The sequence below is a fragment of the Notamacropus eugenii genome, chromosome 1 (assembly GCF_028372415.1).
Source record: "Notamacropus eugenii isolate mMacEug1 chromosome 1, mMacEug1.pri_v2, whole genome shotgun sequence".
NCBI lineage: Eukaryota > Metazoa > Chordata > Mammalia > Diprotodontia > Macropodidae > Notamacropus > Notamacropus eugenii.
The window spans coordinates 48,280,379-48,292,494 of record NC_092872.1 but is presented as its reverse complement, the minus strand read 5'-3'; the positions used below and the strand labels follow the sequence as shown (position 1 = coordinate 48,292,494).

The 12,116-nt window shown below is 42.4% G+C and overlaps 1 protein-coding gene across 3 annotated transcripts in view; it reads right to left on the bottom strand.

The window, feature by feature from the left end:
- ZNF598 (zinc finger protein 598, E3 ubiquitin ligase) overlaps window positions 1-12,116 on the bottom strand; it is a 31,266-nt gene that overhangs the window by 6,620 nt on the left and 12,530 nt on the right. For 2 of the 3 annotated variants that reach the window (XR_011965153.1, XM_072599545.1), the window contains exons 3-6: window positions 11,643-11,772; window positions 3,724-3,935; window positions 2,510-2,727; window positions 1,888-2,005 (exon numbers count right to left, since the gene is read on the bottom strand). Coding sequence is in view for 2 of the 3 variants with exons in the window: in XM_072599545.1 (XP_072455646.1) it covers window positions 1,888-2,005; window positions 2,510-2,727; window positions 3,724-3,935; window positions 11,643-11,772 (678 nt within the window). In the remaining variant the exon portion in view is untranslated. The remainder of the gene's footprint in view (window positions 1-1,887; window positions 2,006-2,509; window positions 2,728-3,723; window positions 3,936-11,642; window positions 11,773-12,116) is intronic. The other variant, XM_072599549.1, reaches the window with a different exon arrangement.

Genomic DNA, 12,116 nt, shown 5'->3' with positions numbered 1-12,116 from the left:
AGGTGCTCCCCTGCCCTCCTTCAAAAACATGGGAGACAGGAAAGGGACAGGAACTGGTAGCCATACTTGTGATTCAAGGCCAGACTTCCTTGTGGGTCTGGTCTACTTTTTCTCCCTCTGCCTTAATTCCATCCTTTAGTTAATAACTCCCCAAGCTGCCAAGTGACAGCCCCTTCTGTGTCTCTACCACTGTCGCCAATCCTTGCTCAGATGTCCTTTAGCTCACACTAAAACAAAGATGGGGTTTTTCTCAAAAGGGCTTTTGTAGTCCTTTTGGGGAAAAGTAACACCAGCTCCAAATCCAATGAACCCATGAAAATATACAAATACAAATATACAGAGCCAAGAAGTGCTAAGTTATCAAGGTCTAAATCTGTATCCTAAGCCCCATAAGTCTGGAATGATGGGCTGCACAGACTTCTTAGATGTAGCTGCTACATGCCCCCATGAGAGAACACCACCAGCCCAAGCTTTCCCTAGATGGGCCAACTCTCAGCTCCAGGTATCTCTTTCTTTTCAAAGTTGATGACTTTTCTGCCCCACCCTCAATTCCAGGTGCTTAGGCTGTATCCACACTTCAATGACTTCTCACTCACCTCCCTTACCAAAGAGGTATTTATTTAGCTGAAAATCCTCTACTGTGCAAAACCGTACCTGTGTTAAAATAGGCCCCAAAACCTTTCTCACCAATAATAAGGGAAAGGTTGCATGTACAGGTCCTATACAGAAACGGGAAGGACTGATGGTTAACAAGAGATTTGCACTCCCACAGGTCTGATTCAACAGTCAAGAGTCCAAACCCTCTTGGAGAAGGTTAGGGATTAACCTATGAGTGGTGTCATTTTTTTTGCCTGTAGTGTCTCTTTAGGGTGTTTAGGGAAAAAGAAAGCAGGAGTTTGGATTCTCCTTCTAGGTACACTATACATGGAAGGAGTAATGAGACTCTAAGCTAGACAAGAGGTGCTCAGAAACCTTCCTAGTGGGTGTGCCCATGGGCAGTCTGCACCAACACTAACAGCAACTTATCCCAAGAATGAAGCACTGGGCAAAGAAAGACTCTTGAGGAAATGAGGTACAGTGGACCCAAGCAATGGCTTTGTAAACAAAGAGAAAATGGGTTCAAATCCTGGTTCCATTGGGCAAGTCACAATCTCATCTGTAAAATGAGGGGGAAGGACTGGACAAGATCCCCTCCAGTTACACATCGATAATCTTATGGCCTGAATTCAAATCTTCCTCTGTCACTTACTACTGTGTGACATTTTCTCTCTCTAGGTCTGTTTCTATGAAGAATGAGGGGACTGGATGAGAGACAGGTTTCTGAAGTCCCTTCCCACTCAGATCTACAGTTCAAAAGTCATCAGTCATCAAAAAGCAGTGGTTCTGTGGTCAATGTTCCTGCTTAATTGTTTTTCTTTAACAAAAGGGAGACTTCAACGGGGGCGAAAAGAAGGCATATTTCCAAAAAATTAGTACTATAAAAACAAAGGGAAATCAATAAAACTTAGTTGCTGGTTTTTTTTTTAAGGCAGAGGCTCTATTAGAGACAGAATCTCATATATATGGGAATTTACTAATTACTATGACTCTTTATTCACAAAACTATTGTGGGTTCTGGTCCTGGGCCTGGTTGCTAACTTGCGGTCAAGCCATAGGTCAAGCTATCTCACTTCTGCAAGTTGTTTTCTCATTTACAAAAGGAAAGGCTGCAGTTGGTCTCTACTCCCCGTCCGAGTCTAGGATCCTCTCAGTCTGTACAACTCGGGACAAAGTGACCATTTGGAGTCAAGAGTTCCTGAGCTGGCCCCCACCTCTAGCAGCTCCCCAACAAGACACCCCGTGGGCTGCCAAGAGAGGAACTTCAACAGCAAGCAAAAGCCTTCCCACCTCTTATACCTCCAGCTTCCTCTGCGGTTTTGCTGAGCTCCACGCCCCCCGGGCCTGTTGGCCCGGCTCTGCCTGTTATGCCGGTCCACTTCATCATAGTCATCGCCACTGACGACACCTAGAAGAAGGCAGAGGGCCTGTCGCTTCACCCTGTTCAGAACCAGCCCCTCCTCATCTCCCACCAGCCCCCCAGGAGAGCCCAGCAAACACTGTGTGTGGGCCTGTTTGCTAGGCCTCCTCTCCCTTCCCTCCCTCAGATACTATGTACAACTGGTTCTTTACAATAGTTCCAGGAGAGCAAGGAGATGAAACCCATTCATCCCCAAACAGAGACCAAGGATATTCTGGATCACTGCTTTAGTCTGAGAACATGCTCTCCTGAAGTAGGGCTGATAGGCTGCAAAAAGCCGTAACAGAAAGACGACTGCACTGTTTCTTCCAGTTCATTTTTAAAGGCTTATGAAGACAGTAAACTAAATCTAACTATCTTCCTATGAATACAGCAATGGAAATCTAGGTCTTAAGTAACTATCATGCCAAAAAAATGTAGAACCAGACCCCACACAATAAAGCTCTGATCCACAGTGGGCCCTCCCAAGGAAAGACAGCCAGGCACGCTCACCTTCACCCCTTCGAGTGTGCCTTGGGGCATAGCTAAACTGCAGGTCAATCTGCCGGTTCTGCCTGGCCTCTGCTCGGTTCTTGCTGTGGCACGAAGTTTTATGCGCCTTGTAGTCGATTTCCGTTCGGAAGGCATGAGTGAACTGTTCAGTGCTGCACCTTCCCTCCTCACAGAGAAAGTGCTTCTCACGGAAATGTTCACGAAGGTATTCATAGTCACTGAAAAAAAGTAAAAAATGGGGATGGATATGGTTAATATATCATTCCCCAACAGCACACCATGGTACCAATTAAGGCAACATGGCAAATCTCAAGCAGCACCTGGCAGGAGCTTTTCCTATGAATCCCAAAGGAGTTCTACTCAACTTACCCCCAATCAGAAAGGTGCATTAGTATCCAAATACACTGCACAGGAAGTAATAATAATGATAAGGAGCTTATTCTATCCTCAACACATCATGAAGACCATAAATACTCCTGCAACAGACCAGATGGGACTGGCCAGACCTCTTCTCATCCTCATTGCACATGAAACACTAAACATTTACATAACTTTCCCCCCACCCCCACCCCAAGGACCACAAGCTCCTTATATTCCACAAAGATGTTCACAGAAACAACACTAAATACACATCCACGTGCATCTTCAGGAGGAAAAAGCTTTTTCCTTTCCTCCACTCAAGGCTCTCATGCTGGAGCCAGTCCAACTACATGAATTAATGGAACAATGTTTAATTCTTATTAGTCCTGTTCATAAATCTGAATAGAAAGAAATTTGGTTTGGTTTTTCTTTACACACTAGGAAAAGATGAGGGAGTGACAGAAACTAACCCTGTTCTTTGAACTGACAACTCAGTTACAAAAAGCAGCTTTGGCCTTAAAACATTTTATACTCCCAACAGAAATAAACATCAAAGGATACTGACTTAGGACTAAAGTGGAATCAGTCAGGGATAACTTGGCTCACCTGCTCAAATCCCTCAAGACAAATACTTCAGAAAACACAAAAAGCCACCCACTCTGCTAGGACCCACTCTGGGTACACCAAACAGGAGAGAGGATACAAGGAATGCCAACTTCTCATAACTGGTCTCCAGTGTAGAGCCCTGACACATTCAGCCTATATTCATGCTCCCCCCCCACCCCGCCCAATCCTATCTGTGCTCAGTTAGTCCCTGCTGGGGCATGACTTAAGAGGGCTGCTTTTTCACCAACCTGTAATACTCCTGAGCGCCATCAGAATCACAGAAATGGCAGAAATAGTGGTCTCTCCTCAGATGTTTCAGGAGCTCATCGTTGTCCAAATAACGCTCATCACAAAATTTACACAGAGGATGTCCCCGGTGGGAGGTGTCATCTGGGTCCCCATGGATCCGATGTCGGGCAAGGTCCTTGCGGGAATACCACTTGCGTTCGTAGGTAAAGATCTTAGGGAAGAAACACGCAGGCATGTGAGGGCAGAAAGGATGGGCAATGCTGTGCAGAAGGCATTGCAAGAACCTGCTACGAGGAGCTGAACCATCTCTCACCTTTGCCACTGATTCTTCAAGCTCCAAAGATGTTTTTTTGAAGACTATCATCTAATCTCTGCTCATCATAGAACTGAATATTAGATATAATTTTCTCCGAAAAGTAACCTAGAAATCCCCTCTCTCCAAGCTCCCAGTGTCTGCTGTGGAGCCTAGAGCGGCTCAGGCCTTCGCAACATTCATCTAGATACTAAAGAAATTGTTTTCACCTGAACTGACTAGCTTTAAATCAAGATCATTTTCTGTCAAGCATCTCCCAGTGATCCAGCCCGCCTGCCCCAAAGTAAACTGCCGCACACTCAGGCTGCAACGGCACATTATGGAAAAGGCTGGGTTATAAACTACACTAAAGAAGCACGCACTAATGTAAGAGAGGGATTCTGAATGACAACTACATTGGACTTGAAAAGACCCCCAGTCATCTACCTGGTACATGGCCCACACTCCTGTGTTCCAACTAAATTCATGCTGAGTAAGTAGGTGTAGAGAGGACGCAGAGAGCACCACAGGTGAGACCTACAGGTCCACACCATGACAAAGGAGGGCTATGTAAAACACAAGATCTGCTGGAGCAAACAAGCAGTCACTGCTCAGCAGGTGGCCTGCGTTCACAATGATTTGTCACAATTAAGAAATAATGCACCCCAATTGATAAATGGTCAAAGGATATGAACAGGCAATTTTCAGAGGAAGAAATTAAAGCTATCTATAATCATATGAAAAAATGCTCTAAATCACTATTGGTTAGAGAGATGCAAATCAAAACAACTCTGAGGTACCACATCACACCTATAAGATTGGCAAACATGACAGAACAAGAAAATGATAAATGCTGGAGAGGATGTGGGAGAGTTGGAACACTAATTCATTGTTGGTGGAGCTGTGAGCGCATCCAACCATTCTGGAGAGCAATTTGGAACTATGCCCAAAGGGCTACAAAAATGTGCATACCCTTTGACCCAGCAATATCGCTACTAGGACTATATCCCCAAGAGATCATAAAAATGGGAAAGGGTCCCACATGTACAAAAATATTTATAGCAGCACTCTATGTAGTTGCCAAAAACTGGAAGTCAGGGGGATGTCCATCAATTGGGGAATGGCTGAATAAATTATGGTATATGAATGTAATGGAGTACTATTGTGCCATAAGAAATGATGAACAAGAAGACTTCAGAGAGACCTGGAAGGACTTATATGACCTGATGCTGAGTGAAAGGAGCAGAACCAGGAGAACTTTATGCACAGCAACAACCACAGTGTGTTAGAGTTTTTTCTGGTAGACTTAGATTTTTGTAATAACACAAGAACTTCTGAAAAAAAAAAAAAAATCCCAATGGTGGACCTCAAGGCAAAATGCCTTCCACACTCAGAGAGAGAAATATGGAAGTCACTCACATAATGTAGCAGATCATGTTTGTGTATGTGTATCTGTTTGTGTATCATGTTCTGATTTGTTATACGGATTCTTTCATTTATCTTAGTCTGACTACATAGCATGACTATAGTGAAAATATACTCAATAGGAAAGTATATGTAGAATCTATACAGAATTGTATGCAGTCGTGAGGAGGGAGGGAGGTAGTGGGGGGTGGGTGGGGAGGGATAAAATCGCAATTGTATGGCAGTGATTGTTAAACATTAAAAAAATAAATAAATAAAAAATAAAAAAAAAAAAGAAATAATGCAGTGGAAGTGATGGAGAAAGGGCTTTCTTTGGTCCAAATCAGTCTATCTAATGGGGAATAGCCAGAGATAAGTCTAAAGGTTATTACAATATTCCAGGTAAGAAGAAATAAGCAAGGATTGGTAGTTATGTGAGTGGAGAGAAGAAAATGGATACAAGAAATGTGGGGGAGGCAAAACTGAAAGGATGTGGCAAACAACTGGGTATGGGGAAGTGGGGATGGGAAGGCAGGATTAAGGGAGAATGGAGGGATCTTCAACAAGGAAGTAGGGGAAAGGTACAAGCTGATGAAGATTTCAGTTTGGGACTGGATGATGGGAGACTCAATGGCACAATCAGGTGAAGATGGACAACAGGGCCAGAGTTCAGGGCAGACATCTGGAGTTTTGCACTTTGTGTCTGCCTTATGCTCTTGTAGAAGTATCAATTCATCAAAGAGACAATGTCGTGGTAGGGGTCACTGCAGCCCAAGTCTCCAGGTTCTCTTACCTGCCCTGACCATGAGCACTCACTTTCTTAAGACCAATGTGATCTACTTCTGGATCTACCCCTCAGCACCCACTTCTCAGGGCTGGGGGTGCTATAGGATTCCCCTAAAGTTCCCATTCCCCTTCCAAAACAATTCATCATGAAGCTGGGCTCTCCATCTCTAACGTAACACAGTGTCACTGGCACCCCTTTGTTTCTCATTCAAGGTTCTGATTCTTCTTTCACAGCATGACTAATACGTTTATCATGATTGTACATGCATAAGCTATGTCAGATTGCTTAACTGTCTTGGGGTGGGGGGAAGGAAGAGAGAAAAATTTGGAATGCAAAATCTTATAAAAATGAACGTTGAGTGAGGGGCAGCTAAGAGGCACAATGAATGGAGCACTGAGCCCTGGAGTCAGGAGGACCTGAGTTCAAATACGATCTCAAGACACTTGACATACTTATTAGTTGTGTGACCCTGGGCAAGTCACTTAACCCCAACTGCCTTGCCTTCCCCCTTCCAAAAAGAAAAGAAAAGAAAAGAAAAAAATGTTGAAAAGTATCTTCACATGTAATTAGAAAAAATAAAATACTATTATATTAAGTAGGGAAAAAATAATTGGGAACAAAAATGACAAGCAGGATGGCTCCAGGAAAAACCTGGGAAGACTTAACTGAACTGATGCAAAGCAAAGTGAACAGAACCAGAAGAACATTGTACACAGAAACAGCAATATTGTAATGATGATCAACTCTGGAAGACTTAGTTACTCTAATCAATACAATCATCCAACACAATTCAAAGGACCCACAATGAAAAATGCTCTAGAGAGATCTGATGAACTCTGAGTACAGACTGAAACATAACTTTTTTCACTTTCTTTGTTTCTTACTTTTTATTTTTTTTCCAACGTGGCTAAAGTGGAAATATACTTTGCATGGCTTCCCATGTATAACTGATATCATTGCTAACTTTCTCACTGGGTGGAGGAGGAAATGGGGTAGGGACAGAATTTGGAACTCAAAACTAAAAAGAAAGTTCTACTTTTCAAACAAATTTCCATTCCAACAGTATCATTTAAAAGTTTTATTTTTTTTTAAACCACCCCAAGTTTCTTGCGATAGTTCTAGGATTTGTAGGGAATCTGCAGAATTAACTATCTTGTTCTTTTTTTATTGAGGGTTATGGCTCAGACTCCTTTAAAGCAGAAGGTCTTAATCTGGGGCCCAGGAATTATTGGTTTCTTTTGTAGTTCTGAGCATTTTTTTTATACATTTAAGAACATTATTCTGAGAAGGGGTCCATAAGCTTTACCACACTGCTAGAGGGGTTCAGGACATGAAGAAGGGTTCCAGAAAGTTAAATAAAAATGTTTCCTTTCATGGGGAAATTCTTCCTTATTTTTCCTTGTCTTTTTAAGTTTAGATGCTAGGCCCCTTCCCTTTTCAATACATTTATTTTCTTCTTTGCTTCCCTGAATCCCAAGGACATAGGAGTTCTTCAGGTGGAAGACTCTTCCCTTTAACCAGCTCTGAACTATGGCATCTCTATCCTCCACTGAAATTAATTATTACACACTCAACCTCCTGAGTATAGGACGGAAGGGGGAGAGGTACAATTTTCCACCTCTTTTAGAGCGTGGGGCTGGGGAGTGGGAGTTGGAAAGGGGGAAATACCATGGGGGGAGGGAATTCAACAGAGTTGCTAAGGGGACAGACTAGATGCAGAGGTGGGGAACCTGTAGCCTCAAGGCCACATGTGGCCTTCTGGATCTTCAAGTGTGGTCTTTTGACTGAGTCCAAATTTTATAGAACAAATTCTTTTATTAAGGGGGTTTGTTCTGTGAAGTTTGGATTCAGTCAAAGGGCCGCACTTGAGGACCTAGAGGGCCATATGTAGCCTTGAGGCAGCAGAGGGGGAGCCTGGACTAGAGGCTACCACAGCCCACAGCTTGAAACAATCAAACACAAGCTCATCAGGTAGTCTACTCTACCTGCACCCAGAATGCAAGGTGAACTTGGGGTGAGAAGGGACTTTAGAAATTTTGATTCTTGGCTGTAATTTCAGAGGGTTTTTACCTGGAGGGGAGGTGCTTCCATCATCTTGCTGAAACAACTAAGACAGCAATCTTTTGGAGTATTTCTTTTTTTTAAGGTTGTTGGAGTTGGAGAGTTATGTTGAAAACAACTACTAGGACAGCAATGCTGTAATGATGATCAACCCTGAAAGACTTAGCTACTCTGATCCAGACAATGATCCAGGATAATTCCAAAGGACCCACGATGAACAACACCATCCACTGCAGAGAGCTGATCTATTCTGAGTGCAGACTGAAGCAGACTTTTTTCACTCTCTTTAGGTTTCTTGTGTTTCCGTGTGTTTTCTTTTGCATCATGGCTAATATGGAAGTATGTTTTGCATGACCTGACATGTATAGTTGCTATCACATCACTTATCTTCTCAAGGGGCAGGGGTAAATGAGGGAGAAAGTTGGTGATACAAAATTTTTTTAAAATGAATGCTAAAAAATTTTTTTAAATGAAATTGGGAAATTGGCTAAAAAAAATTTAAAATATTAAAAACTACTAAGGCAACTTGCTAATCGAATGGCTAATCAAATATAGAGAGATTTGGGAGTCTTCTGATGAGAAAAGACTAATGCTGTGGGAAGGGATGAAATCACCAATGGAGAAAATATTTAGAATGACCAAGGCCTTGGGGAGCATTGCTATTTAGGCGGCAGAAGAAGGGGATGAACCAGAGGAAGAATGGTGAGACAGGAAAGGTGAAGATCCAGGAGAGGAGAGAACAGTGTCCATGAATCAAGAAGACAGGATCCAGGAAGGGCAGCGTAACTCTCAGGACCAAATACTATAGGAAGATAAAGACTAAGAAAAGGTGACCAGAGTTAGTCATTGAGTTCACTTTTAATCCTGGAGACTAGTCTTAACAGTGGTCAGGCTAGCCCAGCCCAAGGGGCTGAGAAGTGAAAAGGGAGGAAAGTGGTAGTGGAGAGGGCAAATTACTCTTTCTATAAGCATGAAAAGAAGGAATGGCAGGGTCAAAGGAAAAGGTTTTTCAATAACAGAAAACCATGAGGAAGTTTGTAGGAAGCAGGGAAGAAGCCTGAGAACAATGAGCCTGAAAATGAGAGGGAATGTTCAACAAAGCAAATTCCTGATGATGTGGCGGGTGTGGGAGAGCCAAGAGCTCAAGTAGAGATCTGTTTTGACAAGGAAGAACTTTCTCTTCTGAGACTGGAGCAGAGTAGTAAAAAAAGAGTGAAGATAAAGAAGTTTGAAGATGTGGAAGATGGGCGCTAGGTGGCATAGTGGATAGAGCACTAGAACTGGAGACAGGAAGGCCTGAGTTTGAATCTAATCTCAGATACTCACCTCACTGTGTGACCCCCAGCAAGTCACTTAACCTCTCTGCCTCAGTTTCCTCATCTGTAAAACGGGGATAATAACAGCACCTACCTTCCAGGATTGTTTTGAGGACAAAATGAGATAATACATGTAATAAATGCTGGGTCCCACTCTTATCATGGGAGATGAGGAGGATAACAGAAAGCCACAATTTCAGAAAAGTAATAAACAAGGCATCTACTGAAATGGTTCGGGGCAGGGTGTGTACATGTGCGGGGGCGTTAAAATTTTAAGGAAAGAGGTCTGACCCAACCACCATGGGGAATGTGGATCAGACATGAAATAAAAGATTTCTGGGCAGTAACAAGTGCTCAGCTGGGGTTAGATAACATGAATATGTACTGGACTCAGTCTACTAAGGGCAGCTAGATGGTGTAAGGATAGAGTGCTGAGTCTGGAGTCAGGAAAACCTGGGTTCAAATCCAGCCTCAGATCCTTGCCAGCTTTGTGACCCTGGGCAACTCACTTCATTTCTGTCTCAGGTTCTTCATCTGTAAAATAAGGATAAGAGTTGCACCTACATCTACCTTCCACTGTTATTATGAAGACCAATGAGATCTCTGTATTAGGTGCACTCACCACAGTGCCTGGCATGTAGTGCTATATAAATGTTAGCCACTACTATCATTTTGATTACTACTGTATCATTCTGTACCTTCCCTCAACAGGGTTCAGTGATTCAGGAATAGGAAGAGAGAAGGCAGACAATACAGGGGAGGGTTACAGGAGCTGAAGCTGATAGACTTGGGGTTCAGGGTGCTCAAAGTGACTGGATAGTCAATCACCAAAGATGAAGGCAAATATTAGGATGAAAAAGGAATAATGTAAGACAGGCAGATACTGAACTCATAAAGAAAGCAGGGAGAATGCCTCAAAGATTAGTAGATGACATCAGAGTAAGGGTCTGGACAAGGTGAGAAAGTCAGACTACCTTGCTTTAGTTTTTTTTTAAATGTCTTTTTTATTATTCTTTCATACATAATGATGTTTTTGCTGGTGATTTAAGTTCTCCTTAATTAAAAAAAACCTTAAAACCCTGACCCTACACATTTCTCCTTGCTGAAATTCAACGCATCCTTCAACTTCAAATGCTGCCTCCCTCATGAAGGCTTTCCTGAATTCCAATAGTTGGAAATGATTTTCAGAGGACTTCTCACAATATTGTCAGCACTTCCCTCAGGCATTTAATGATCTATTTTGTATAACAGTTGTGTGTGGCATCCTATTAGACTTGAAACTCAGTCAATAACCATTAATTAAGAACCTACTATATATGAGGAACTATAGGAGGGGTCAGGGATGCAAAGACAGAAATTCATCCTTGACCTTCAGAAGCTAACACTGCATCAAAGAGGACAAGACATACGTACATTATGTATAGGTATGTACAAAATAAATGACAAGGCTATTTCGGTGGAGGGGTATCAGAAGCCAGTGTGAAGTTTAGGAAAAGCCTCATATAAGTGATAGTGTTTGAGCTAAGATTTGAAGAAAAATTATGGATATTTTAAACCTAATTTTTACAGGTAACTTCTGTTTTTATATAACTTTCATTTCTAAATTTATTTCTTCTTACTCTCATAATAAAGAAAACCAACCCTTGTAACAAATATTTAAAAAGAAAAAAAGGCAAAACAAGCTAACACATCAGCTTATGTCTGTAATAGTTCATACCCACTGCCCCCCACCTCTGTAAAGAAAACAGGGAGATGCACAGTCTCAACTCTTCTTCAAGGCCAAATTGGGACATTACAGTCATAGAGTATTCAGTTCCACTTACTACCTTGCTTGAGCTTAGGTGAATCAACTTCCTGTGGCTTTAACTTACTCAACAGCAAAATAATGCTGTAAGAGGGACTTTTCTGGAGTTATTTAGGGTGGCTCGAGTCTGGGTTCAATAATACCACCTTTCTGCACAGGGAGTGAATGATCTTGGGAGGAAGACTCCCTTGCTTTGCTTTCAAGGACATTTTCCTCTTTTCCCTCCCTGCCCTGCCTGTATCATCCCCACTCACCTTCAGGTGTTTCACACACAGCTTACAGCAGAAAAGTTCATGCTGTTTCCTCATGTGCTGCTCTAAGTCAACAAAGAGACTGAAAGGTCGCTGTTCTGGACACTGGGGACATTCATGTTGGAGCAACTTCCTAAAAGGAAAACCAGCACCCATGTCACTGCTTACTAGTCTTACTGACACTAAATAAGATATGGGGAGAGAGGAAAAGGGTGAAGAGGAGGGAAGGGAAAGTTGCTTTATACAGGTCAAAACAATGAAGTCAACGGAACTAGAAGAGACCTCAAAGATCATCTACTCTTGTCCTCTCATTTTAAATTCTGTCTGGAAGGTGAAGTTCTCATTGTGTTCAAGGTAAGGGGGCAACCAGCACAGGGCTTGGAAATAGCCCTTTATTATATAAGGACATGATCTGGATTTTAGTTAAGTGAGGATAAAATATTTTTTTAAAACCCACTTACTGCTTTACTTAGTATA